At 52.6% G+C, this 27,833-nt stretch overlaps 1 protein-coding gene across 7 annotated transcripts in view; it reads right to left on the bottom strand.

The window, feature by feature from the left end:
* Positions 1-27,833, bottom strand: part of LOC119966628 — a 292,892-nt gene that overhangs the window by 263,008 nt on the left and 2,051 nt on the right. For all 7 annotated transcript variants that reach the window (XM_038798641.1, XM_038798640.1, XM_038798634.1 and 4 more), the window contains exon 2: positions 9,234-9,269. In XM_038798641.1, coding sequence (XP_038654569.1) covers positions 9,234-9,269 — 36 coding nt within the window. The remainder of the gene's footprint in view (positions 1-9,233; positions 9,270-27,833) is intronic.

The raw sequence follows: 27,833 nt of genomic DNA, 5'->3' as shown, positions 1-27,833 counted from the left end.
ACTTCTGGGTTAGAGGCCGTGCATGCGCACGGCGCCGATCTACAGCGGCTGTGTCGTGCTTCATGGCGGACTCAGACCCCGGACCTGGACCGCGGAAATAGTGCCCCCAATCGGCCACGCGCCTGCCCCGGACCGCTCGCACAATAAAGGCCCTGTCCCGAATGAGTCCCCCCTTGCCCTCCGATCGGCCCGCCCCTGACCATGGCAGCCGCGGACTGAGTCTGCAGCAGCCACACAGTATCCTAAACGGCAGGACCAGGTTAGAAATACGCCGTCGGGATTTCAGCCGGTCGGGGTCGTAGAATAGCGGGGCAGGCCGCTGGCACTGGCCGCAGGTGGTGGATACGCTGCGGTAAGCGGCTTATCGGGGGCCGGAGAATCGCGGAACCGGCGCTGGTCTCGATTCCATGCGTGAAACTGGATTCTCCGCCCCGGCGCTGAACGTGATTTTGGCGTTGGGCGGCAGAGAATCCAGCTGTTTCTGTGTTATTTCACTAGCGTGGCTGCGGAGAATCCAGCTGTTTCTGTGTTATTTCACTAGCGTGGCGGTGGAGAATCCAGCTGTTTCTGTGTTATTTCACTAGCGTGGCGGCGGAGAATCCAGCTGTTTCTGTGTTATTTCACTAGCGTGGCGGTGGAGAATCCAGCTGTTTCTGTGTTATTTTACTAGCGTGGCTGCGGAGAATCCAGCTGTTTCTGTGTTATTTCACTAGCGCGGCGGCGGAGAATCCAGCTGTTTCTGTGTTATTTCACTAGCGTGGCAGCGGAGAATCCAGCTGTTTCTGTGTTATTTTACTAGCGTGGCTGCGGAGAATCCAGCTGTTTCTGTGTTATTTCACTAGCGCGGCGGCGGAGAATCCAGCTGTTTCTGTGTTATTTCACTAGCGTGGCGGTGGAGAATCCAGCTGTTTCTGTGTTATTTCACTAGCGTGGCGGTGGATAATCCAGCTGTTTCTGTGTTATTTCACTAGTGTGGCTGCGGAGAATCCAGCTGTTTCTGTGTTATTTCACTAGCGCGGCGGCGGAGAATCCAGCTGTTTCTGTGTTATTTCACTAGCGTGGCGGTGGAGAATCCAGCTGTTTCTGTGTTATTTCACTAGCGTGGCTGCGGAGAATCCAGCTGTTTCTGTGTTATTTCACTAGCGTGGCTGCGGAGAATCCAGCTGTTTCTCTGTTATTTCACTAACGTGGCGGCGGAGAATCCAGCTGTTTCAGTGTTATTTCACTAGCGTGGCGGTGGAGAATCCAGCTGTTTCTGTGTTATTTCACTAGCGCGGCGGCGGAGAATCCAGCTGTTTCTGTGTTATTTCACTAGCGTGGCTGCGGAGAATCCAGCTGTTTCTGTGTTATTTCACTAGCGCGGCGGCGGAGAATCCAGCTGTTTCTGTGTTATTTCACTAGCGTGGCGGTGGAGAATCCAGCTGTTTCTGTGTTATTTCACTAGCGTGGCGGTGGAGAATCCAGCTGTTTCTGTGTTATTTCACTAGCGTGGCGGTGGAGAATCCAGCTGTTTCTGTGTTATTTCACTAGCGTGGCGGTGGAGAATCCAGCTGTTTCTGTGTTATTTCACTAGCGTGGCGGTGGAGAATCCAGCTGTTTCTGTGTTATTTCACTAGCGTGGCGGTGGAGAATCCAGCTGTTTCTGTGTTATTTCACTAGCGTGGCGGCGGAGAATCCAGCTGTTTCTGTGTTATTTCACTAGCGTGGCTGCGGAGAATCCAGCTGTTTCTGTGTTATTTCACTAGCGCGGCAGCGGAGAATCCAGCTGTTTCTGTGTTATTTCACTAGCTTGGCTGCGGAGAATCCAGCTGTTTCTGTGTTATTTCACTAGCGTGGCTGCGGAGAATCCAGCTGTTTCTGTGTTATTTCACTAGCGCGGCGGCGGAGAATCCAGCTGTTTCTGTGTTATTTCACTAGCGTGGCGGCGGAGAATCCAGCTGTTTCTGTGTTATTTCACTAGCGTGGCAGCGGAGAATCCAGCTGTTTCTGTGTTATTTCACTAGCGTGGCGGTGGAGAATCCAGCTGTTTCTGTGTTATTTCACTAGCGTGGCTGCGGAGAATCCAGCTGTTTCTGTGTTATTTCACTAGCGTGGCAGCGGAGAATCCAGCTGTTTCAGTGTTATTTCACTAGCGTGGCAGCGGAGAATCCAGCTGTTTCTGTGTTATTTCACTAGCGTGGCGGCGGAGAATCCAGCTGTTTCTGTGTTATTTCACTAGCGTGGCGGTGGAGAATCCAGCTGTTTCTGTGTTATTTCACTAGCGTGGCGGCGGAGAATCCAGCTGTTTGTGTTATTTCACTAGCGTGGCGGTGGAGAATCCAGCTGTTTCTGTGTTATTTCACTAGCGTGGCTGCGGAGAATCCAGCTGTTTCTCTGTTATTTCACTAGCGTGGCTGCGGAGAATCCAGCTGTTTCTGTGTTATTTCACTAGCGTGGCTGCGGAGAATCCAGCTGTTTCTGTGTTATTTCACTAGCGTGGCGGTGGAGAATCCAGCTGTTTCTGTGTTATTTCACTAGCGTGGCGGTGGAGAATCCAGCTGTTTCTGTGTTATTTCACTAGCGTGGTGGTGGAGAATCCAGCTGTTTCTGTGTTATTTCACTAGCGTGGCGGTGGAGAATCCAGCTGTTTCTGTGTTATTTCACTAGCGTGGCGGCGGAGAATCCAGCTGTTTCTGTGTTATTTCACTAGCGTGGCTGCGGAGAATCCAGCTGTTTCTGTGTTATTTCACTAGCGTGGCAGCGGAGAATCCAGCTGTTTCTGTGTTATTTCACTAGCGTGGCGGTGGAGAATCCAGCTGTTTCTGTGTTATTTCACTAGCGTGGCGGTGGAGAATCCAGCTGTTTCTGTGTTATTTCACTAGCGTGGCGGCGGAGAATCCAGCTGTTTCTGTGTTATTTCACTAGCGTGGCTGCGGAGAATCCAGCTGTTTGTGTTATTTCACTAGAGTGGCGGCGGAGAATCCAGCTGTTTCTGTGTTATTTCACTAGCGTGGCTGCGGAGAATCCAGCTGTTTCTGTGTTATTTCACTAGCGCGGCGGCGGAGAATCCAGCTGTTTCTGTGTTATTTCACTAGCGTGGCTGCGGAGAATCCAGCTGTTTCTGTGTTATTTCACTAGCGTGGCTGCGGAGAATCCAGCTGTTTCTGTGTTATTTCACTAGCGTGGCTGCGGAGAATCCAGCTGTTTCAGTGTTATTTCACTAGCGTGGCAGCGGAGAATCCAGCTGTTTCTGTGTTATTTCACTAGCGTGGCGGCGGAGAATCCAGCTGTTTCTGTGTTATTTCACTAGCGTGGCTGCGGAGAATCCAGCTGTTTCTGTGTTATTTCACTAGCGTGGCTGCGGAGAATCCAGCTGTTTCTGTGTTATTTCACTAGCGTGGCGGCGGAGAATCCAGCTGTTTCTGTGTTATTTCACTAGCGTGGCGGCGGAGAATCCAGCTGTTTCTGTGTTATTTCACTAGCGCGGCGGTGGAGAATCCAGCTGTTTCTGTGTTATTTCACTAGCGTGGCGGTGGAGAATCCAGCTGTTTCTGTGTTATTTCACTAGCGTGGCGGCGGAGAATCCAGCTGTTTCTGTGTTATTTCACTAGCGTGGCGGCGGAGAATCCAGCTGTTTCTGTGTTATTTCACTAGCGTGGCTGCGGAGAATCCAGCTGTTTCTGTGTTATTTCACTAGCGTGGCTGTGGAGAATCCAGCTGTTTCTGTGTTATTTCACTAGCGTGGCTGCGGAGAATCCAGCTGTTTCTGTGTTATTTCACTAGCTTGGCTGCGGAGAATCCAGCTGTTTGTGTTATTTCACTAGCGTGGCGACGGAGAATCCAGCTGTTTCTGTGTTATTTCACTAGCGTGGCGGTGGAGAATCCAGCTGTTTCTGTGTTATTTCACTAGCGTGGCAGCGGAGAATCCAGCTGTTTCTGTGTTATTTCACTAGCGTGGCAGCGGAGAATCCAGCTGTTTCTGTGTTATTTCACTAGCGCGGCGGCGGAGAATCCAGCTGTTTCTGTGTTATTTCACTAGCGTGGCGGTGGAGAATCCAGCTGTTTCTGTGTTATTTCACTAGCGTGGCTGCGGAGAATCCAGCTGTTTCTGTGTTATTTCACTAGCGTGGCTGCGGAGTTCATTTTCCACCTTGGTTTCCTTCATCCACTTGGCATGGATCTGATTTGAAGACAGATTTCAGATTGCCTTACAAACTGGATAGCTTTCTCATGCTTTTTATTTCCCTTGAAGCTTGTCTGAGAGTGCATTGTGGCCGAGGACAGAGCGGCCATCCACGCGAAGGCTAGCGGAGGCCGCAGAGGTGAGGAACCACCAGGCTCCACCCGGGTGACCTGTCAAACGTGAGTAGTGATTTCCTTACTGACTGACCCATCCCTCCCACTGACCACATGTCCATTCTCCCGCAGGTCCTCTAGCCAATGGCGCTGGCCCATCCGGGTGGCACACTCTCCTGACTCCAAGGAGAACTCCTCAGAGGAGAGCTCGGAGGATGCAGTTGTTACAGTCGTGGCACAGCTGTCATCCCCACCATTACAGAGGTACCCAGAGCTGCTGGAGGTGATAGGGAGCGATCAGGGCATTCAGAGGGAGCTGTCGCTATCACTGCAGCAGATCCATAGCCGCCTGGAGGAGGCCACGGCCGCAGGAGATGCTGCCGGCAATGGGTGGCATCGAGGCCAACACTCCTAGGGTGGCGACTACAGTGGAGAGCCTGGTGCACGACGTTGGCACCATGGGTGAAGGTGTCCAAGGCGTCGCTCAGTCAGTCACGGCCATGGCTGAGGGTCTCGGAAGAATGTCCGCCTCGTTGGGAGATGTCACCCAGTACCAGGCTGACGTTGATGAGGTTCTGCGGGGCATGTCCCCCTCTCAGATGGGTATGGCCGAGGTGCTGCGGGGCATGTCCCCCTCTCAGATGGGTATGGCCGAGGTGCTGCGGGGCATGTCTCCCTCTCAGATGGGTATGGCCGAGGTGCTGCGGGGCATGTCCCCCTCTCAGATGGGTATGGCCGAGGTGCTGCGGGGCATGTCCCCCTCTCAGATGGGTATGGCCGAGGTGCTGCGGGGCATGTCCCCCTCTCAGATGGGTATGGCCGAGGTGCTGCGGGGCATGTCCTCCTCTCAGATGGGTATGGCCGAGGTGCTGCGGGGCATGTCCCCCTCTCAGATGGGTATGGCCGAGGTGCTGCGGGGCATGTCCCCCTCTCAGATGGGTATGGCCGAGGTGCTGCGGGGCATGTCCTCCTCTCAGATGGGTATGGCCGAGGTGCTGCGGGGCATGTCCCCCTCTCAGGTGGGCATGGCTGAGGCTCCGCAGAACATGACCCAATCACTGAGGAGCATCGCTGAGGGAGTCAAGACGATGGTGCAGACCATGGGTAACCGCGAGGGTTGGCAGAGCCGGGGCTTGAACCAGCTGCCCCTCCAACCCAAGGTGAACCCCAGGGCCCTATAGGCACCGGGTGCCGAAGCGGACCCATCCCATGGAGTGGCAACAACGGCCACCAGCTCCCCCGAGTTCCACCCCTCTGATCAGGCATCCACATGGAGGCCTGACGGGGCCTACTCCAAGGCCTGACTCCAAGAGCGCCCAAGCAGGGAATAGAACATGGGACCTTTCCCTTACTCCGTCAGGAAGCCCCTGCCTGCGCCCCAAGACCCCCAAAATTGGCAGAGACCCCGCGCAAGGACCCGAACATCTCAATTCATCAGGTGGACCACACCGCGTCATCACGCTCTTGACCACTGTTACTCAAAAATCAAGGGCGCCTACCATTCCAACCCCGACCGCACTTTGGGAAATCAGACCATAAGACGGCGCTCCCTCTCCTGGTATACAAGCAAAAACTCAAGCGGGAGAATCCAGCTAAGAAGGTCGTGCAGTGCTGGTCCGAGGAAACAGAAGATCTCCGACGTGACTGCTTCGAGACAGTGGACTGGTCCATATTTAAGAACTCAGTGATCAACGTAAATGGATATGCCACCACCGTCACAGACTTCATCAGCAAATGTGTGGACGACTGCGTAGCGGCGATTCTCCGAGCGGTCCGGCGCGACGCTGGTTTCGTGCGAGGGTCGGGGCTGCGTGGCGCGATTCGAGCGGTGCCCGGGCGATTATCCCACCCAGCGGGGGTGGGGGGAAGAATCCTACCCTTAGTCTCCATTTAAATCTATCCTATTCATCTGAGGGGAACTTAGGGGGCTGGATTTTCCAATTCTGGGGCTATGTCCCCACGTCGGCATGGCAACGGTGGTGTTCTACTCCACTGGGCTGGCAGGATGGTAGCATCGAGCACCCAGCTCTCGCTGTTGATGTGCCCCGGAGAATTGCCGAGTCCGTGGCCACGCATGCGTACGGCGGCGACCTGCAGCGGCCGCGCGTGCCGAATGGCGGAGGCTGCTCGCGGACCCAGCCCGCGAAAGAGTCCCCTCCTTCGGCCAGCTCGCGCGCCCGGGTCCACCCCCTCACGGTGCCCCCAGCCCCAAATAATGTCCCCCCCCCCTCCCCTCCGATCTGCCCTCCCCTGACTGTGGAGGCCCCGGTCTGAGTCCGCAGCCGCCACGCGTGTATCACGGGCAGTGGGGCCATGAGTGGCCCACGCCGTCGGGAATTCGGCCGGTCGGGGATGGTGAATAGTGGGCCGGATTCTCAGGCAATGGCCTGAGGGAGTGGATAATCGGCACGCTGTACTCCCCGGGAACGCCGCTTTTCGGGGGGGTGGAGAGTTGCGGAACGGGCGCCCGGCCCGATTTCATGCGGGAAACTGGATTCTCCGCCCCGTCACCGGACGCGATTTCGGCATCGGGGTACGGAGAATCCAGCCCATGGTGTTTAAAGTCTGAGGTGTTAAATGGCTTCCAACCATCCTGTAACATAGCGCCTTTTTAAAAATACATTTAGAGGATGTGAGTGTGGCTGGCTAAGCCAGGATTTACTGTGGCCTTGCAGAACCAGCCTCGTGAAAACAGAACCCTCCATTTCCAATATACTTCAATAAATAACAACTTACCCATTCTTCTTCTCATATTGGGAAGTGTTCTTTGCCTTGCAACACCCCATTGTAGGTCATCAGATAAATGGTTCTCGACACCTGTGAGGTGTGTGTGGAGAAGTTGAGAATATTGAAGAGAAATCAGAAGCAGTGAATCATAAACTCATTGGGCTGGATTCTCCGACCCCCCCCCCCCCCCCCCCACCGCCGGGTTGGAGACTCGCCGGCGGTCGGCGTGAATCCTGCCCGCCGTCCTCCAAATTCTCCGGCCCCCCAAAAACCGCCCCGGCATGAATCGCGCCGCCCGCCTCGGAGAATGACGGTGACTGGCGTGGCTCAATGGGCCCCGGGGCTGCCCGAATTCACTGGCCCGCGATGGGCCGAAGTCCTGCCCGTTTTTTGCCAGTCCCGCTGGTGTAAATTGGAGTAGGTCCTTGCCGGCCGGACCTGGCGGCGCGGGCGGCCTCCGGGGTTCTTGGAGGGCCGCGGGGGGGATCTGGCCCCGGGAGGTGCCCCCACGGTGGTTTAGCCCGCGATCGGGGCCCTGCGATCCGCCGGCGGGCCTGTGCCGTGGGGGCACTCTATTGTTCCGCACCGGCGGCTGTAGCAGTCCGCCATTGCCGGTGTGGAAACGAAGCCATCTGCGCATGACGCCGGCAAAATCTGGCCCCGGGGAGGGAGGTGCCCCAACGGTGGCCTGGCCCGTGATCGGGGCCCACCGATCCGCGGGTGGGCCAGTGCCGTGGGGGCACTCTTTCCCTCCGCGCCGGCTACTGTCAACCACTGCCATGGCCACGCGGAGAACCCCCCTGCGCATGCGCTGGGATGACGCCAGCACACGCTGGCGCTCACGCACATGTGCCAACTCGCGCCAGCCGGCGGAGGCCCTTCGGTGGCGTTTGCTGCGGCGCCAACTCCGCCGATGCCGGCCTTGCCCGTGAAAGTGCGAAGGATTCTGCACCTCCCGCGTGGCCCAACGCCGGAGTGGTTCACGCCACTCATTGGCGCCGGTACAGAACGCCCCGCCAGATAGGGGAGAATCCCGGCCAATATCCTCACGGCTAGATGCTCGGGCATGTGGCCGATCGGGGGGGGGTCTCATTTTTGCACCTGGCTCCGCTGTCCGATTCCGCCATGGAGCTCGGCGCGGCCGCTGGAGATCGCCGCCGTAAGTATGCGCGGACTCCAAACCGGAAGTGCGGGGCCTGTATCCGCAGCTGAAGATTTGAGATTTACTCCGGGTCTCTGCTAGCCCCCTGCAGGGCGTTGAATTAGGTCAACTTCTTTATCGGAATTTCTGGAGTGAAACCCCACCGTTTGTACGCTGGGCGGGGACATAGTCCCATTTTGGGAGAATCCAGCCCAGGATTTGTGCACATTTGGAAGTGAATGGTCTTATTAACGACAGACAGCATGGTTTAGTACCAGGGAAGTCATGTCTCACTAATTTGATTGAGTTTTTTGAGGAGGTGACATAAATGATTGATGAGGGAAGGGCTGTGGATGTTGTCTATCTGGACTTTAGTAAAGCATTTGATATGGTCCCTCATGGCAGGCTGGTGCAAAATATTAAATCACATGGGGTCAGGGGTGAACTAGCTGGATGGATCCAGAACTGGTTTGGCCATAGAGGAGAGAGGGCAGCAGTGGAAGGGTGTTTTTCCGAATGGAGGTCTGTAACTAGTGGTGTTCCGCAGGGATCAGCACTGGGACCTCTGCTCTTTGTAATACATATAAATGAGTCGGAAGAAAACGTAGCAGTAACGTGGCCGGTTGGAGACAGAGCCTCAGGGAGGGGGGGGGGGGGGGGGCCTCAGGCAACGTCCTGATGCCATCAATACATACGCCGCTTTGGAGGAGACGGCGCATCGCAAAAGCGGCGGCGCCCCCGATTTGGTCGGGAACTTGGCTTCTGCAGCCGCTCGCCGAAAGCGATTCCGCCGTCGGCGAGCGGAGAATCAAGCCCGAGATTGTTGTTTCTCAGAGGATGGTGGGTCTCTGGAACTCTCTCCCTCAAAAGACAGTGGAAGCAGAATCTTTGAATATTTTCAGGTAGAGGTAAAGACCTTCTTGATTACCAAGGGGGGTTAAAGGTTATCGGCCGAAGTTACAATCAGAGCAGCCATGATCTTATTGAATGGCGGAGCACACTTCTGCCCCGAGTTCGGATATAAAGGGGCTTTAGTTCAAGTTCTAGTCTATTCTAGATCTTACATCTATCGACGTCTGTGTTAACTCACCACCACCTGATGCTCTTCGACGAAAGGGACATGCACCTGCAAAAATAAAGAGAAGTGAACACCAGGAATCCATTGATTCTGATTTACATTGTTTCTACTCCTAAAGTTTCCATTGAACTGAAAATAAAAATGCTAATTTCTAAATGTCCACATCGATATCTAACTATTGGCAATATTGTTATATAGTTCTCAGCTGTCCTTACATTCTTCTTCTCCTCAGGTGGAAACTTATAAGAGGCATTTCACACCTGTACCTTTGTAGGTGCTGAGCTAATCCAATCATTTCAATGGAGGGGGTTGGTCCACTGCACTGATGCAGCGGTGCAGGGGGGGTTGCTTCAGCTATTTTCACAATGGACAGATGGAGTAAGCTTTCTGAAGCATTAACCCACTCACCATAAAGTGACAGTATACTGGCCGGCTCACACGATTCGCCTAGTCAAAGGATTCACTGAGACATCAGGGCGAATCTTCCGAGTGGAAGCTTGACACATTCGGAGAAAAATGGGAAAATGCTTGGAATCCATTTTGTTTTGAGTTCATTCGTGGGAGGTGGGTGTTGCTGGCTGCGCCAACATTTATTGCCTATTCCTAATTGCCCTTGAACTGAGTGGCTCCCCAGGCCACTTCGCAGGGCATTTAAGAGTCAACCACATCGCTGTGGATCTGGAGTCACATGTAGGCCAGACCGGGTAAGGACGGCAGATTTCCTTCCCTGAAGGACCAACATAGATGAGATTATGGCCGGGATTTTCCACTCCCAATCACGGGGAGGGGGCACCATGGCGGATGCGGAGGCTAAATCTCTTGAGGTGTTATGACGATACAGGTTTGGAGGGCCGAAGGGCCTGTTCCTGTGCTGTATTACATAGAACAGTACAGCACAGAACAGGCCCTTCGGCCCTCGATGTTGTGCCGAGCAATGATCACCCTACTCAACCCCACATATCCACCCTATACCCGTAACCCAACAACCCCCCCCCCCCCTTAACTTTACTTTTTAAGGACACTATGGGCAATTTAGCATGGCCAATCCACCTAACCCACACATCTTTGGACTGTGGGAGGAAACCGGAGCACCTGGAGGAAATCCACGCACACACGGGGAGGACATGCAGACTCCACACAGACAGTGACCCAGCCGGGAACCAAACCTGGGACCCTGGAGCTGTGAAGCATTTATGCTAACCACCATGCTACCGTGCTGCCCACTATTGTTCTTTGAAGCCCTAAACCGGTTTAATGACGATGTAAAACGAGGAAGAAATTGTGTGTTTCAACCATCAAAGGTGGGCTTCACTTCCCACATCAAATGTTAGGGGCAGCACGGTAGCATTGTGGTTAGCACAATTGCTTCACAGCTCCAGGGTCCCAGGTTCGATTCCAGCTTGGGCCACTGTCTGTGCGGAGTCTGCACGTCCTCCCCGTGTGTGCGTGGGTTTCCTCCGGGTGCTCCGGTTTCCTCCCACAGTCCAAAGATGTGCAGGTTAGGTGGATTGGCCATGATAAATTGCCCTTAGTGTCCAAAATTGCTCTTAGTGTTGGGTGGGTTACTGGGTTGTGGGGGTGTGGGCTTGGGTAGAGTGCTCTTTCCAAGAGCCGGTGCAGACTCAATGGGCCGAATGGCCTCCTTCTGCACTGTAAATTCTACGTCTATGTCTGTGTTGCGATTATCATTGGTGTAAATCAACATCTAATCATGACAACTGCTCGCCGGAATGATCCCTCCCTGCTGGATTGAGAGCCCACATTGGCAATGTGATTCAAACGGCAAGCAGTTGGCAACCTGCACTTTGTTCATGACTCTGAGGTTAGTGCCCACACCTGGCATCGCGCTGTGCCCACAGGGACGGGCATCGGGCTTTGCAGGTGTACCGCATCGCTTTCAGGTGGCTCTCACAGTGAAGGGGCTGAAGGGCATTGGGTCCACTGGGGGGGGGGGGGGGGGGGGGGGGGGGGGGCAGAAGTGTAAAAGGTCTCAGTGGGAGACATGGGTGCTTCACCCAACTCCTAACTGAATGATAATTCTAAAAGGGGACAGGGTTTAACTGAGACAGGTCAGCAGCTAATTGGCAAGCAGGGGTGTCAGTGAAGTGAAACAGTAATGCCCATTCATCTCCCAAATTCTCCCAAAGTCTCAGCGATTGTTCCCTCGCTTTGACCCTTCATTTGCAGACTTCATATTCAACAGAGTTGGAACGGCAGAATGATTGGGCAATTGGAAATCTTGAGAGCCCCTTTGGAAATGGGGGCTGTTTAACACAAGGCTAAATCGCTGGCTTTGAAAGAAGACCAAGGCAGGCCAGCAGCACGGTTCGATTCCCGTAACAGCCTCCCCGAACAGGCGCCGGAATGTGGCGACTAGGGGCTTTTCACAGTAACTTCATTTGAAGCCTACTCGTGACAATAAGCGATTTTCATTTCATTTTCATTTTTTCAAATGTGGCCATGCACCTCTGACATGGAGACACCTCCTGACCCCTTTAATTATTTAATGTCAACACTGATCACACACGATCATGCTTAATTCAAACAGCGCAGGCTCACTGATATGGAGAGTTCATTTCAAACGGGACACTCACTGTGAGGAGAGAGGCCCAGGTTGGAATATTGTTGTTGTCAGTGTGTGCACGAAATAAGGTGTTACACCTGATTTACAGTAACACAGCTCATCGTAAGAAGGGAGCATAAACAATATTATGAAGCAGGAACTGAACTGGATATATATATATATATATATATATATAAATACTGTGGATACCAGAGCAGGTCACAGGCGAGGATTCCTGTGGAGAATAAGTGACCTCCTGACACCACAGATCCTGTCCCATCTATGGGGTACCAAAGTCAGGAGAGTTATGGAGTACACAGACAGTGACTCAAGCTGGGAATCGAGCCTGAAAGAGCAAGTTGTCATGGCCAATCCACCTAACCCGCACAGCTTTAGACTGTAGGAGGAAACCGGAGCACCCGGCGGCAACCCACGCAGACACGGGGAGAACGTGCAGACTCCACACAGACATTGACTGCTGATCCTCCTCACTGTAAGTTCCTGAGGTCACTGACTGAGTACTTGAGGAGAAGGGGCAGCTGAAGTGATAATAATCTAATAATCTTTATTAGTGTCACACGTAGGCTTACATTAACACTGCAATGAAGTTACTGTGAAAATCCCCTAGTCGCCACACTCCGGCGCCTGTTCGGATACACAGAGGGAGAATTCAGAATGTCCAATTCACCCAACAAGCACGTCTTTCGGGACTTGTGGAAGGAAACCGGAGCACCCGGAGGAAACCCACGCAGGCATAGAGAGAACGTGCAGACTCCGCACAGGCAGTGACCCAAGCCGGGACTTGAAACCGAGTGCCTGCCGCTCTGAAGCAACAGTGCTAACCACTGAGCTACCGTGCTGAGTGATGAACCATCAATTGAACGCGAGACGAGTTGCTGTACAAAAGTTAGGCTTTAATAAGCTAGATGTTAGCCCTGCGGTCGACTACAGTAAATGGACGACCACCGGGCATACTGGGTATTTATACCTCGCCCTGGAGGCGGGGTTAACTCAGCCTCTCGACCAATCGGGGAGCTGTCACATGACTGGTCTCAACCAATCGGTCGAGAGGCACATGACCGACCAGGGCCAATGGTAAGCTGGTGTTCTGCACCAATGGCAGGCAGCTATGTTAATCATACCACCACACTGAGGTGCCCTGCAGACCTCTCACCTTGATATTGATGGATGCCACCGATGGCTACAGCAATGGAGGGCAGCTCCTGCAGCAGTGAGAGAGCAAGGCCTGGGACCAAGGTCGCTGGGAGGCCCCCATCCTGTCACTGTGGACTTGGCGCATTGGCATGCTGGCGCTACCACCTCAGTCTGAGGGTGGAATAACTCCTCCATCGTGCATTGCAATCTGAGGGCTCAGTTGATATCCTCCCTGATGTTCCCATGCTTATCTTTGCAGCTCTGGCAGCTAATTTAGTAACCAGGAGGCAGCAAATTCTGGATAAGCTCAGCGGGTTCCGGCAGCATGTGTGGACAGAGAAAGAGAGTCCGTATGATTCTCCTTCAGAGCTGGATTTAAATATTGCTGATTCATTTTGTATTCTCAGGATCAAAGCCAATGGTCAACAGTCCACCACACTTTGGTCCAGAGGCTTTGACCTGTCTGGAGTTGAGGCAATCATTATGGTTACCTACCCTCAGCTTGTTGATACAGCTGGCTCAGTTCTCCTCTGGTCAATGGGGAAGGAATGAGGGATCCTGCTGTGGTTCACAGTCAGACGATTGGATAGGATTTCTCTGCACAGATTATCGTTATCACATGTGACAAATCCAGAGAATTCCTACAGTGCAGAAGGAGGCCACTCGGCCTATCAAGACTGCACTAACCCTCCGAAAGAGCACCCTACCTAGACCCACTCCCCCGCTCTATCCCCACAGCCCCCACATTTAGCATGGCCAATCCACCTAGCCTGCACACCTTTGGACTGTGGGAGGAATCCGGAGCACCCGGAGGAAACACATGCACACACGGGGAGGACGTGCAGACTCCACACAGACAGTGAAGCAAGCTGGGAATTGAATCTTTGTCCCTGGAGCTGCGATGCAGCAGTGCTAACCACTGTGCCGCCCTAATGCCAGCACAAACCGAGAAACTGTCTAAATGCTACAAGCACATTCTCCCACCTTGTCAATGGGCAATAAGATTTCATAGAATTTACAATGCAGAAGGAGGCAATTCGGCCCATCGAGTCCGCACCAGCTCTTGGAAAGAGCACCCTACCCACGGTCAACACCGCCACCCTATCCCCATAACCCAGTAACCCCACCCAACACTAAGGGCAATTTTGGACACTAAGGGCAATTTAGCATGGCCAATCCACCTAACCTGCACATCTTTGGACTGTGGGAGGAAACCGGAGCACCCGGAGGAAACCCACGCACACACGGGGAGGACGTGCAGACTCCGCACAGACAGTGACCCAAGCCGGGAATCGAACCTGGGACCCCGGAGCTGTGAAGCAGTTGTGCAATCCGCAATGCTACCATGCTGCGTGGTGTTAGAGTGCATTTGCAATACTGAAGGCCTTTAATTGTTGAACCAAAGCAAATAACAAGGATTTGAATCCTATGAAAGTGAAAATAGTCAGTTGTTGCACATCTTTTCGATTTGAATGTGCAAACAATTGTGGAGACCTTGATTGTACTGCACACATCAATTATAATTTCAAAAGTGTCAAAGTAGCATAACTTTGAAAAGCAATTGTTCTGCTCATGAATGAAGAAGTATTATTCATTCATCGCAGCAATGGCAACGTTATGCCAGCAGCAGCGGAGATAAGGTGTAGACGAGTGGAGATAAATGTGTTATCAAGCAGAGGTTCCAAGCCAAAATCAGATGCCTCCTCAGAAGAAGGCAGCAAGGTTCACTTCCCAGCTATTATAGAATTGTTACATCACAGAAGGAGGCCATTTTCATAGAATTTACAGTGCAGAAGGAGGCCATTCGGCCCATCGACTCTGCACCAGCTCTTGGAAAGAGCACCTTACCCAAGCCCACACCACCCAATCCCCATAACCCAGTAACCCCACTCAACCAACACTAAGGGCAATTTTGGACACTAAGGGCAATTTATCATGGCCAATCCACCTAACCTGCACATCTTTGGACTGTGGGAGGAAACCGGAGCACCCGGAGCAAACCCACGCACACACGGGGAGAACGTGCAGACTCCGCACAGACAGTGACCCAAGCCGGGAATCGAACCTGGGACCCTGGAGCTGTGAAGCATTTGTGCTAACCACTATGCTGCCGTGCATAGTTCTCCAGCTGCTTTTAAACAGAGTTACCCCGCATCCACCCTGAGGAAGAGTCATACCGTCTTGAAACGTTAACTTTGTTTCTCTCTCCACATGTGAACACATAATCAGGTTGATGTAGGAGGCAGACAAATGGGAGGTGAAATTTATGGCAGGGAAAATGAGGAATGTTTCACTTTGGTGGGAAGGAAAAAGAGACCATATAAAATGAAAGGTACAGTTGTACGGAGGTGGAAGAGCGGAGAGCCCAGGGATATGCGCGCACAAGTCATTGACGGTGGCAGGGCAGGTCCAGAGAGTGATGAACAAAACAAAGGTATCCTGGGCTTTATAAATGGAGGAATTGAGTACAAAAGCCTTCTAAAACATTGGCTCAGCTTGAACTGGGACACCTCGTTCTGGGCACAGCACCTCATGAAGGATGTGAAGGCAATAGTGCAGAAAAGGTTCACAAGAATGGTCCTGGGGGCGAGATACTTCAATTCTGTGAACAGATTGAAAAAAACGCGTCTGTTCTCCTATTCGGGGGAGCGGAGATTTAGGGGAGCGATGTGACCATCAATTCACAAGACACATGGTTGGAAGTGAACAGTGGTTTTAATAATCTCACAATAATCTCAGACTGCCAGGCTTTATACAACCAGTTGGTGGGAGGAGCCATGGGCGGAGCCAAGGGTGGAGCCCAGTACAAACTCCCGTACACTCCCCGTACATCTCCCCCTAGGGGCAGAGCCGTGCACCTGCTCGTGTGCCGAGCTTACACAGACATGAAAATGAAATGAAAAAATGAAAATCGCTTATTGTCACGAGTAGGCTTCAATGAAGTTACTGTGAAAAGCCCCTAGTCGCTACATTCCAGCGCCTGTCCGGGGAGGCTGATACGGGAATCGAACCGTGCTGCTGGCCTGCTTGGTCTGCTTTAAAAGCCAGCGATTTAGCCCAGTGAGCTAAATCACATCATATGTAATAACAGTGTGAATTACGCTACTGTGATTCACCACAGGGAGATTTGACGGATGTGTTCATAATCATGAAAGGTCTGGACAGAGACGATAAGGGGAAACTGTCTCGTTGATGGAAACATTGAGGACCAGCAAGCCGAAAATGTAAAATGGCTGTCAAAATAAGCAATGGCAGGGGGTGATTAGGTTCCAGAATGGCTGTCAAAAGAAGCAATGGCAGCCATGAGGAAACACTTTTTTTAAGCAGGGGGTGATTAGGTTCCAGAATGCATTGCTTTCAGGAGCTGGTTTAGCACACTGGGCTAAATTGCTGGCTTTGAAAGCAGACCAAGGCAGGCCAGCAGCACGGTTTAATTCCCGTACCGGCCTCCCCGAACAGGTGCCGGAATGTGGCGACTAGGGGCTTTTCACAGTAACTTAATTTGAAGCCTACTTGTGACAATAAGCGATTTTCATTTTCCTGGGATGGCAGAAGATTTGATTGTGGCTTTCAAAAGTGAATCGGATCATTATCTGAAAGGGACAAAAAGGAATGCAGGTGTGGTGATAACCACTGCATACTTGCAGTCGGAGGATGTATGGCTGCATCTGTAATACAGGTTCCTCCGGCCGGCTAGCTCCGCCCACAGGGAGCTTGTCTATAAATATGCGTGTGAGTCACTCAGGCTCTAGTCTTCAGTTGAAAAATGAAATGAAAATCGCTTATTGTCACGAGTAGGCTTCAATGAAGTTACTGTGAAAAGCCCCTAGTCGCCACATTCCGGCGCCTGTTCGGGGAGGCTGTTGCAGCTGGAGGAATAGCATCGCACAGCAATAAAGCCTCGATTGAACTTGTCTCTCGTCTTTGACTGCAATTGTTAACGCCACAGCAGGTCTATGGGAAAAAGGCAGGGAAGCGACATTAGGTCGACATTGTTCTTGCAGAGAGGTAGTATGGACATTATGGGCCAAATGGTCGTCTTCTATGACTTGGGCATAGAGTCCGAGACCCAACCATTTTCAGCTGCTTCATCAATGACCTCCCTTCCATCATGAGGTGAGAAATGGGGATGTTTGCGGATGACGGCACAATGTTCAGCATCATTCACGACTCCTCAGACACTGAAGCAGTCCATGTGCAGCAAGACCTGGACAATATTCAGGCTTGGGCTGGCAAGTGGCAAGTAACTCCACTCCACACACGTGGCAGGCAGACAGTGATGCTCCTCTCAATCTCTGTGGTATGTTTGACTCCGGCCTGAGGGACAGCTGAACTGAACTGCTGCCACTGAACGGGTAATCTAGGGGCCCACGGAGGCCGAATGACACATCTCAGCAGCTACTGCCTCCCCCACGAGGTCAGGGTTCCTGGTGTCTTTCTCCATCTACTGATAAGATGGACAGACTCACACACATTTCCAGCCCTTAGCAAGTCATGTTGCAGCTGTATAGAACCTTAGTTAGGCCACACTTGGAGTATAGTGTTCAATTCTGGTCGCCACACTACCAGAAGGATGTGGAGGCTTTAGAGAGGGTGCAGGAGAGATTTACCAGGATGTTGCCTGGTGTGGAGGGCATTAGCTATGAGGAGCGGTTGAATAAAATCGGTTTGTTCTCACTGGAACGACGGAGGTTGAGGGGCGACCTGATAGAGGACTACAAATTTATGAGGGGCATAGACAGAGTGGATCAGCAGAGGCTTTTCCCCAGGGTAGAGGGGTCAATTACTAGGGGGCATAGGTTTAAGGTGCGAGGGGCAAGGTTTAGAGTAGATGTACGAGGCAAGTTTTTTATACAGAGGGTAGTGAGTGCCTGGAACTCGCTGCCGGAGGAGGTGGTGGAAGCAGGGACGATAGTGTTGTTTAAGGGGCATCTGGACAATACATGAATAGGATGGGAATAGAGGGATACGGACCCCAGAAGTGTAGAAGATTTTAGTTTAGTCGGGCAGCATGGTCAGCACAGGCTTGGAGGGCTGAAGGGCCTGTTCCTGTGCTGTACTTTTCTTTGTTCTTTGTTCTAGTTAGAGAATGCTGACAGACTCGAGAGGACTGAGCATTCCTGCGAGGGGGCGGTGAACCGAGGTGCCTATCGTTACTTACTCCTTCTCACCCTCCCGCTGGGTGTTGCAGTGCTGCCCTCCTTGGTATGCTGGGCAGGAGGTGGGTCACTCGCAGGGAGGAGAGGTGTGGGGATGGCCTGTACACCCCCAGGGTCTCCTGGGTGGAAGGCCGATCCTCTTGCCTTCAGTTGCCCAGGAGTCCTCCATGGGAGAGAGGGGCAACTGGAATGAGATCCAGAAGCCCCGCCATTCTCTGGCTAACACTCGTGGATTCTCACTCGAGCCTGCACCATGCAGCTGCAGCCCTGCACCATGCAGCTGTAGCCGTGCACCATGCAGCTGTAGCCCTGCACCATGCAGCTGCAGCCCTGCACCATGCAGCTGCAGCCCTGCACCATGCAGCTGTAGCCCTGCACCATGCAGCTGTAGCCCTGCACCATGCAGCTGCAGCCCTGCACCATGCAGCTGCAGCCCTGCACCATGCAGCTGTAGCCCTGCACCATGCAGCTGCAGCCCTGCACCATGCAGCTGTAGCCCTGCACCATGCAGCTGTAGCCCTGCACCATGCAGCTGCAGCCCTGCACCATGCAGCTGTAGCCCTGCACCATGCAGTTGCAGCCTTGCACCATGCAGCTGTAGCCCTGCACCATGCAGCTGTAGCCCTGCACCATGCAGCTGCAGCCCTGCACCATGCAGCTGTAGCCCTGCACCATGCAGCTGTAGCCCTGCACCATGCAGCTGCAGCCCTGCACCATGCAGCTGCAGCCTTGCACCATGCAGCTGTAGCCCTGCACCATGCAGCTGCAGCCTTGCACCATGCAGCTGCAGCCCTGCACCATGCAGCTGCAGCCCTGCACCATGCAGCTGCAGCCCTGCACCATGCAGCTGCAGCCCTGCACCATGCAGCTGCAGCCCTGCACCATGCAGCTGCAGCCGTGCACCATGCAGCTGCAGCCCTGCACCATGCAGCTGCAGCCCTGCACCATGCAGCTGCAGCCCTGCACCATGCAGCTGCAGCCCTGCACCATGCAGCTGCAGCCTTGCACCATGCAGCTGCAGCCCTGCACCATGCAGCTGTAGCCCTGCACCATGCAGCTGTAGCCCTGCACCATGCAGCTGCAGCCCTGCACCATGCAGCTGCAGCCTTGCACCATGCAGCTGCAGCCTTGCACCATGCAGCTGCAGCCTTGCACCATGCAGCTGCAGCCCTGCACCATGCAGCTGTAGCCCTGCACCATGCAGCTGCAGCCCTACACCATGCAGCTGCAGCCTTGCACCATGCAGCTGCAGCCCTGCACCATGCAGCTGTAGCCCTGCACCATGCAGCTGCAGCCTTGCACCATGCAGCTGTAGCCCTGCACCATGCAGCTGCAGCCTTGCACCATGCAGCTGCAGCCCTGCACCATGCAGCTGCAGCCCTGCACCATGCAGCTGCAGCCTTGCACCATGCAGCTGCAGCCCTGCACCATGCAGCTGTAGCCCTGCACCATGCAGCTGCAGCCCTGCACCACGCAGCTGCAGCCCTGCACCATGCAGCTGCAGCCCTGCACCCTGGAGTTCATGAGCTGAGCCATGGAACAGACACCCCCTCACCATGGAGTGCACGCCCTTCACCAAGGTCACTACTGCGGACGCCACCCTCACAGTGTTGGTCTTGTTGCATCGGAGTGACTGCACCATCTCCTCAGACTTTCTCATAGACTTTACAGTGCAGAAGGAGGCCATTCGGCCCATCAAGGCTGCACCGGCTCTTGGAAAGAGTACCCGACCCAATCCTACACCTCTACCCTATCCCCATGACCCAGTAACCCCACCCAACACTAAGGGCAATTTTTGACACTAAGGGGCAATTTAGCATGGCCAATCCACCTAACCTGCACATCGTTGGACTGTGGGAGGAAGCCGGAGCACCCGGAGGAAACCCACGCACACACGGGGAGGATGTGCAGACTCCACACAGACAGTGACCCAAGCCGGAATCGAACCTGGGACCCTGGAGCTGTGAAGCAATTGTGCTAACCACTATGCTACCGTGCTGCTGTCTTTGGGCAATGGAACTCCTCTAGTTGGCCTTGCAGTGTGAGGAAGGGTGCTGCCATCCCTTCCCGACGCACGCTCACAAGTCTGCACATCATCGGCCAAGGGCTCAGCAGCCCGCTGGGTTCTGGCATCCCTCTTGAGTACCCGCATGCCCGCGACATTCCTGCCTCGGCCTGCTGTGGGTCATCAGCTGGGCGGTGCTCACAGCTTTAATGCCACTTCGATGTTTGTTTCTGAGATGTCTCCGCCAGGGCTGCTCGGGGTCTATTGTCTCCAGAGGATACGAGGATGGTGCGGACTGGTCGACTGGCGTGAGTGGGAGGTGGGAGGAGCAGATTAGCTCATGGGAAGACAGACCATGGGGAGTTGAGGTGGCAGACACAATCACAAGTGTTGGCACCTTGTGATGTGGCTGGGAGGGCGATCAACCATGGAGGTGTAATAGTGTGTTGAGGGGTGAAGCAGCAGACCTGAGGAGGCAGGCTTCTCGAAGAAGGTCATTTATCTTTTTCTGGTACTGTAACCCCGTCCGCTTCTGGAGCGACCTGGGCCGCAGCCTCCAGGCGGGGTTGCTGACCTTTCTTGTTGGGTACAGGATGGCACGCCTCTGCTCAACGCTATCCAGAGGGTTGGTGAGGGTTCAGCCTGTGAAATGTGCTGTTGTCTCCCTGGCAGCCATCGCCCCCCCCTGGACTTGGAACCAGTGCTGGGGAAGCATTACAAAGGAACGCCCCACTGATTACACAGAGGACATTCCATCGCAGTTTCACGCAATCGCGGGCAAGCCGCCAATGGCACCTGGGAAAACAAACTTTTGTTAAAGAGGCTGAATCGGCGACTTTTCCCGCCGATAGTTCCGGCAGGATTCTCCCCCGTTTTCTCTCCGGGGCCACCAAGACTTTGAAACAAATATCGGGAAATTCCACCCCACACCACTTTTTAGTCATGAGAAAAACCATCGGGATTCTCCATTCCTGAGAATAACATTGGGATTCTCCGCAGGTGGCAACCTCTGTTTGGCCCTCAGCGCAGTCACGGCCATGGATTTGCCAACAGCGTAGGGGTGGCCACGATGGGAAACCCCCATTGGCCGGCTGCCGGGACGGTGGATTCCGTTGCCGGCGGAGGTGCGCCGTGCCAAAAGACCGCGCCTGGCAGGATGAGGAATCCAGCCCTAAATGTTGACGCTGGGGCAGGGTTCGTGGGCTTTTACGCCAGCAGAACTGGCGCCGCGTCTGGACCGATTCAGTGACCGTTGAGAGGGGCTGGTACCGGCACCACGTGAAACACAATCGATCCCAATGGAAAATGGTGTCGGATCCGCAGGGCTCGGGATTGACACCCGATAGGCTGACAAGCTGCAGCTACGTAACAGCACTCCACCCCTCACACACGTGACCATTATCACTAGGAGGTAGTGTTGGGCAAGCTAATAGGGCGAAAGATGGACATGTCTCCTGGCCCTGATGGGCCATCTCAGGGTACTAAAGGAGGTCGGGGGGGTGGGGGAATAGCAAATGCGCTTCTGGTAATTAACCAAAATTCTCTGGACCCTCGGGCTGTTCTAGCAGATTAGAAAACAGCAAATCATAGCATTTTATCATAGAATTTACAGTGCAGAAGGAGGCCATTCGGCCCATCGAGTCTGCACAGGCTCTTGGAAAGAGCACCCTACCCAAGGTCAACACCTCCATCTTATCCCCATAACCCAGTAACCCCACCCAACACTAAAGGCAATTTTGGACACTAAGGGCAATTTATCATGCCCAATCCACCTAACCACTTAAATTCTATGATTCTATGTTGGGTGGGGTTACTGGGATAGGGTGGAGGTGTTGACCTTGGGTAGTGTGCTCTTTCCAAGAGCCGGTGCAGACTCGATGGGCCGAATGGCCTCCTTCTGCACTGTAAATTCTATGAACCTGCACATCTTTGGACTGTGGGAGGAAACCGGAGCACCCGGAGGAAACCCACGCACACACGGGGAGGATGTGCCGACTCCGCACAGACAGTGACCCAAGCCGGAATCGAACCTGGGACCCTGGAGCTGTGAAGCAATTGTGCTAACCACTATGCTACCGTAGCATCACTGTTTAAAAAAGGAGGTGGAAAAAAGGCAGGTAACTATCGGCCAGTTAGCTTAACTTCTGTAGAGGGGATGATGCTTCAATCTCTCATTAAGGAGGAAATAGCAAGACATCTGGATAGAAATTGTCCCATTGGGCGCAACATGGGCTCATGAAAGACAGGTCATTTTTACTAATTTAGTGGAATTTTTGGAGGACATTATGAGCGCGGTGGACCATGGGGAACCGGTGGATGTGGTGTATCTGGATTCCCAGAAGGCAATTGACAAGGTGCTGCACAAAAGGCTGCTGCATAAGATAAGGGTACATGGCGTTATGGAAATGTATTAGCATGGGTAGAGGATTGATTAACTAACAGAAAACTAAAGAGTGGGGAGAAATAGGTGTTTTTCTACTTGGCGATCAGTGGCTAGTGGTGTGCCTCACGGATCAGTGTTGGGTCCATAATTGTTTGCAATTTACATGGATGATCTGGAGTTGGGGAACAAGTGTAATGTGTCAAAGTTCACAGATGGCACGAAGATGAGTGGTAAAGCAAAAAGTGCAGAGAACACTGAAAGTCTGCAGAGAGATATAGATAGTTTATTTTTTTCTTTTTAAAAATAAATTTAGAGTACCCATTATTTTATTTCCAATTAAGGGGTAATTCAGTGTGGCCAATCCACCTACCCTGCACATCTTTGGGTTCGAACTCCACACGGACAGTGACCCAGGGCTGGGATCGAACCCGGGTACTCAGCGCCATAGGCAGCCGTGCCACTGTGCCGTCTGGGATATGGATAGTCAAAGTGAGTGGGCAGGGGTCTGGTAGATGGAGTACAAGGTTGGTAAATGTGAGGTCATCCATTTTGGTCGGAATAACAGCAAAATAGACCATTATTTAAATAGTAAAAATTGCAGCATGCTGCTGTGCAGAGGGACCTGGGTGTCCTTGTGCATGAATCGCAAAAAAGTTGGTTTGCAAGCGCAGCAAGTAATTAAGAAGGCAAATGGAATTTGCTCCTTCATTGCTAGACGGATGGAGTTTAAAAGCAGGGAGGTTATGTTGCAGCTGTATAGGGTGCTGGTGAGGCCACAGCTGGACTATTGTGTACAGTTTTGGTCTCCTTACTGGAGAAAGGATGTACTGGCGCTGGAGGGTGTGCAGAGGAGATTCACTAGGTTGATTCCGGAGTTGAGAGGGTTAGTTTATGAGGAGAGACTGAGTGGACTGTGACTATACTCATTGGAATTCAGAAGAATGAGGGGGGGATCTTATGGAAACATATAAAATTATGAAGGGAATAGATAGGATAGAAGCAGGGAGGTTTCTACTGGTGCGAAATACTAGAACTAGGGGCATAACCTGAAAATAAGGGGGAGCAGATTTAGGGACTGATTTGAGGAGGAAGTTCTTCACCTAAAGGGTTGTGAATCTATGGAATTCCTTGCCCAGTGACGCAGCTGAGGCTACCTCGTTAAATGTTTTTAAGGCAAAGATAGATAGTTTTTTTAAGAATAAAGGGATTAAGGGTTGTGGTGTTCGGGCGGGTAAGTGGAACTGAGTCCGCAAAAGATCAGCCATGATCTCATTGAATGGCGGAGCAGGCACGAGGGGCCAGATGGCCTACTCCTGCTCCTAGTTCTTATGTTCTTATCCCAGCCAACAAGGTGGCACTGATTGCGCTGGAGTATGCCCAGCCCACTGATGGGTCAGCTGGGGTCAGCTGGGGGTACCTAAGGCTTGGGGTACACCCATACGACTCGTGGTACTAAGCTCACGGTGGGCATTGAGCAGTGTGCACAGCCGCATGTCTGCCTTGAAGGCTGCGTCAATGGGTTCCGTGCCCCCCCCCCCCCCTCCCCCCGCTACTCCCCCAGGGCCTGAAGAAGTCCACAACCAGATGGCGATGTTGGGCACTTTCCCTACCTCCTCTCTCTCCCTCATCAGACATGGCACCTGTTGTACGACATTTGAAGGCACAAGTGAACCTCGCTGACGGGAATTGTCACCCTGTGGAGGATCACGGACGCCCCGGAGAATACCGAGCCAGGCCCAATAATGAAATGCAAACCGTGCCTACTACACGCGCAGAGTGGAATGCATTAACGCCGCTGTCGAGGCACCGGAGAATTGCGATTTGGCGCGAATCCCGGTGCCTGCCACGATTGCGGCGTCTAAACCGATTCTCCGCCAAACGCGTTTCCGACATCGGCCGGCGGACATGTGTATAAGCTATTACAAGAAGACGTCAGCATAGTCAGACACTATGGTCAGTTTCATAATCCATTTTAGAAATAGCAGCTCACCAGCCAGTTCCACCAATCAGTCCGATCACGGCTGCTCTCTCCCCGAGTTCCATTTCTCTGCTTGTGCTCAAGATTCTTTGATACACTCGCTCAACAAGGCCTGTCAATCTCGGTCTTAAAATTGTCAATAGACTCATCCTCCACAAACATTTGGCTGAGGAATTCCGATTTCCAAGATTTTTCGGGGAAAAAGTGTTTCACTCAAAACATAATTGTTCTGGTTTTCTAACCAGTAAAATCTCGATAACTAGACCTTCCTTCATCATTTTAACCACCCCAGTTAGATCAAGTCTCAATATCTTGTCCTCAATTTTGACACTTCAGCCAATATGAGAAATATGAGGTCATTAGCTCTGAATCTAAGAACAAAAAAAAATAAAAAAATATTTTTGTAATAAGTTTAGAGCCCCCAATTCTTTTTTTTTCCAATTAAGGGGGCAATTTCACGTGGTCAATTCACCTACCCTGCACACCTTTTTGGGTTGTGTTGGTGAGACCCACGCAGACACAGGGAGAATAAAATATTTTCTTTCCAGTGAGAGTGGAATAAAAGGTTTTCAAATGCGGAGACACAAGTCAACAATACTGATTCACAGGTACAAAGCCAGGTGGTCGGACGTGGGAGGGGATGGGGGGGATTTGGTTTGCATTGAGAGAATACATGGATGGGATATTTTTTAAAAGGGGTTTAAGATGGAGGGGGGGGGGGGAGTCACAATTTAAAGCTGCCAAGCTCAACGTTGAGTCCCGAGGGCTGAAATGTGTCCAACCACGGGTGAGAATTGGAAGCAAATTCGATACATTTTCTCAGGTCTAGACGAGAGCCTGAAGCGGCACTAATAGTCATCGATGTCACGGAAATAGAGTTGAGGGAGCAGGCCTGAGAGACTAGACCCAGCAGTGTTCCAATCACCCCACAAAAGCTCAGGCATAACTGGGGCTTATGCAGGTAACGTTGCTTCAAATTTCCACCCCCCTGAGACACTCACAAGTTCCATCTCTGACATTTCCCTTCCCTTCCTTGCTCTCTGTCTCCATTTCCACCAATATTCATTGCAAACCCATCGTCTCCCGCGGCTACCTCTACGCCAGTTCCTCACACCCTGTTCACCGTCAGGACTCCACCCCATTCTCCCAGTTTCTCCACTTCCGTCGCATCTGTTCTGATGATGTCACCTTCAAAAACGGTGCTTTTGACATGTCAGCTATTTTCCTTAACCGAGGTTCCCCCGCCCGTGGTTGACAGGACACTCAACCGGGTTGGACCCATTTCCTGCCCCTCTGCCCTCATCCCTCCTCCTCCCTCCCTTCAGAACCATAATAAGACATCTTTCTCCTCACTTTCCACCAGCTTCCACATTCAAAGGCACATCCTTTGCCATTTGTGCCAACTCCGTAGAATCATAGAATCCCTACAGTGCAGAAAGAGGCCATTCGACCCACTGAGTCTGCACCAACCCTTCGAAAGACCACCCTACCTAGGCCCAATCGCCCTATTCCTGCAACCCCACCCTCAGGAGCAATTTAGCATGGCCAATCCACTTAACCGGCATATCTTTGGACTGTGGGAGGAAACCGAAGCACCTGGAGGAAACCCACGCGGACATGGGGATAATGTGTAAACTCCGCACAGTCACCCGAGGTCAGAATTAAACCTGTGACCCTGGCGCTGTGAGACAGCAGTGCTAACCACTGTGCCACCAGCATGACGCCACCACCAAACACATCTTCCCCTCACTCACCCCCTTCCTCCCTCCATCAGCATTACACAGCGACTGTTCCAACGTGACCCCCCCTGCTCCACTCCTCCATTGCACCAACTCCTCATCCCTTCCCACGACACTTGTAATCACAGAAGGTGCCACACCTATACCGTTACCTCCTCACTGGTGAGCAGCGTTTGACTTCACCTCCTTCTACTGTACTCGTTGCTCCCAATGCTGTCTCCTCTACTGGGGAGACTATAGGTAGATTGGGTGACCACTGCATGGAATACCTTCGCTCAGCCTGCAAGCACGGCCCCAACTTTCCCTTCGCTTGCCGTTGCAACTCGGCACCTTACTCTCATGCCCACATGGCCGCCCTTGGCCTGCTCCGATGCTCCAGTAAAGCCCACGGTGCAAGCTGGAGGAGCGGCAAGCATCCCATCATCCGGTTGAGCACATTGCAGCCTTTGTGACTGAACGGTGAGTTTGGCAGCTTTAGACTGCAATCTTTCTTCTCCTCCATCTTCAACCCTTTTTAAAAATATCCCATACATGTATTTCGTCAATGCAAATCCACCCCCAGCTCCTCCCCCCATTCCCACATCCAGCCATCTGTCCTTTGTTCTTAAAGTTGCTACGTTTTGTTGTGACTTCTCACAGCTAGTGTTTAATATCTGACACATTCTCCCTCTCTTCAGTTCTGACAAAGAGCCAAGAGGGCTCAAAAAGATGAACCCTGTTTTCTCGCCCTATAGATACTGCCAGACCTGCTGAGTTTTTCCAGCATCCTCTGTTCTTGTTTCAGATTCCAGCAGATGAGGTATGTTGCTTATCTTAGGCCAATGGAAAGTTGGCTTTCAACTCAAGAGTGTTGGAAGTCAACAGTTAAAAAAAATAAATTTAGAGTACCCAATTCATTTTTTCCAATGAAGGGGGAAATTTAGCGTGTCCAATCCACCTACCCTGCACATCTTTGGGTTGTGGGGGCGAAAGTCACGCAGACACGGGGCGAATGTGCAAACTCCACACGGACAGTGACCCAAAGCCGGGATCGAACCTGGGACCTCGGCGCCGTGAGGCAGCAGTGCTAACCCACTGCGCCACCGTGCCGCCCCTTGGAAATCAAAATTGAAGAGTGTAATGGCACAGTTGGACAGATCCTGGTCCTACCCCATAATGTGCACTGTTCAATTTTAGGCAGTACACCTCAGGAAAGCTGGAGTATCTTTGGATAGGGCACAGTGTAGATTTGGAAGTATTATACCCAGCCTTAAATGGTTAAATTGTGCATAAAGATGGGGGGGGGGGGGGGGGGGGGGGAGAGGGGGTCCCCCTCAGGGGAGAATCATGTTTCCACTCATCCATCTCAAAGTTTCTTGAAAGTTGATGTTTGAAGCGAACGAATGGACAATGACTAAAAGAAGTGGACAAACACAAACGGGTTGGTATTGCAGAATGACATCATTTAATGGGTGTAACATTGCTGGTGGTACAGAAACCCTCTCGGACAACAACTTATTTGCAAGATCATCCACAGGCCCCTCCCCCTCACAACAGGCTGATCATCACTGAACCTGGAAAGTATGAGAAAACAGACATCACCAACATGGATCAAGAATTAAAACTGCACCCTCTTCCCACCAATACACAC

Source organism: Scyliorhinus canicula, chromosome 5, assembly GCF_902713615.1.
Source record: "Scyliorhinus canicula chromosome 5, sScyCan1.1, whole genome shotgun sequence".
Classification (NCBI taxonomy): Eukaryota; Metazoa; Chordata; class Chondrichthyes; order Carcharhiniformes; family Scyliorhinidae; genus Scyliorhinus; species Scyliorhinus canicula.
Note: the sequence above shows the minus strand (reverse complement) of the source record. Positions and strands in the feature narration are given on the sequence as shown.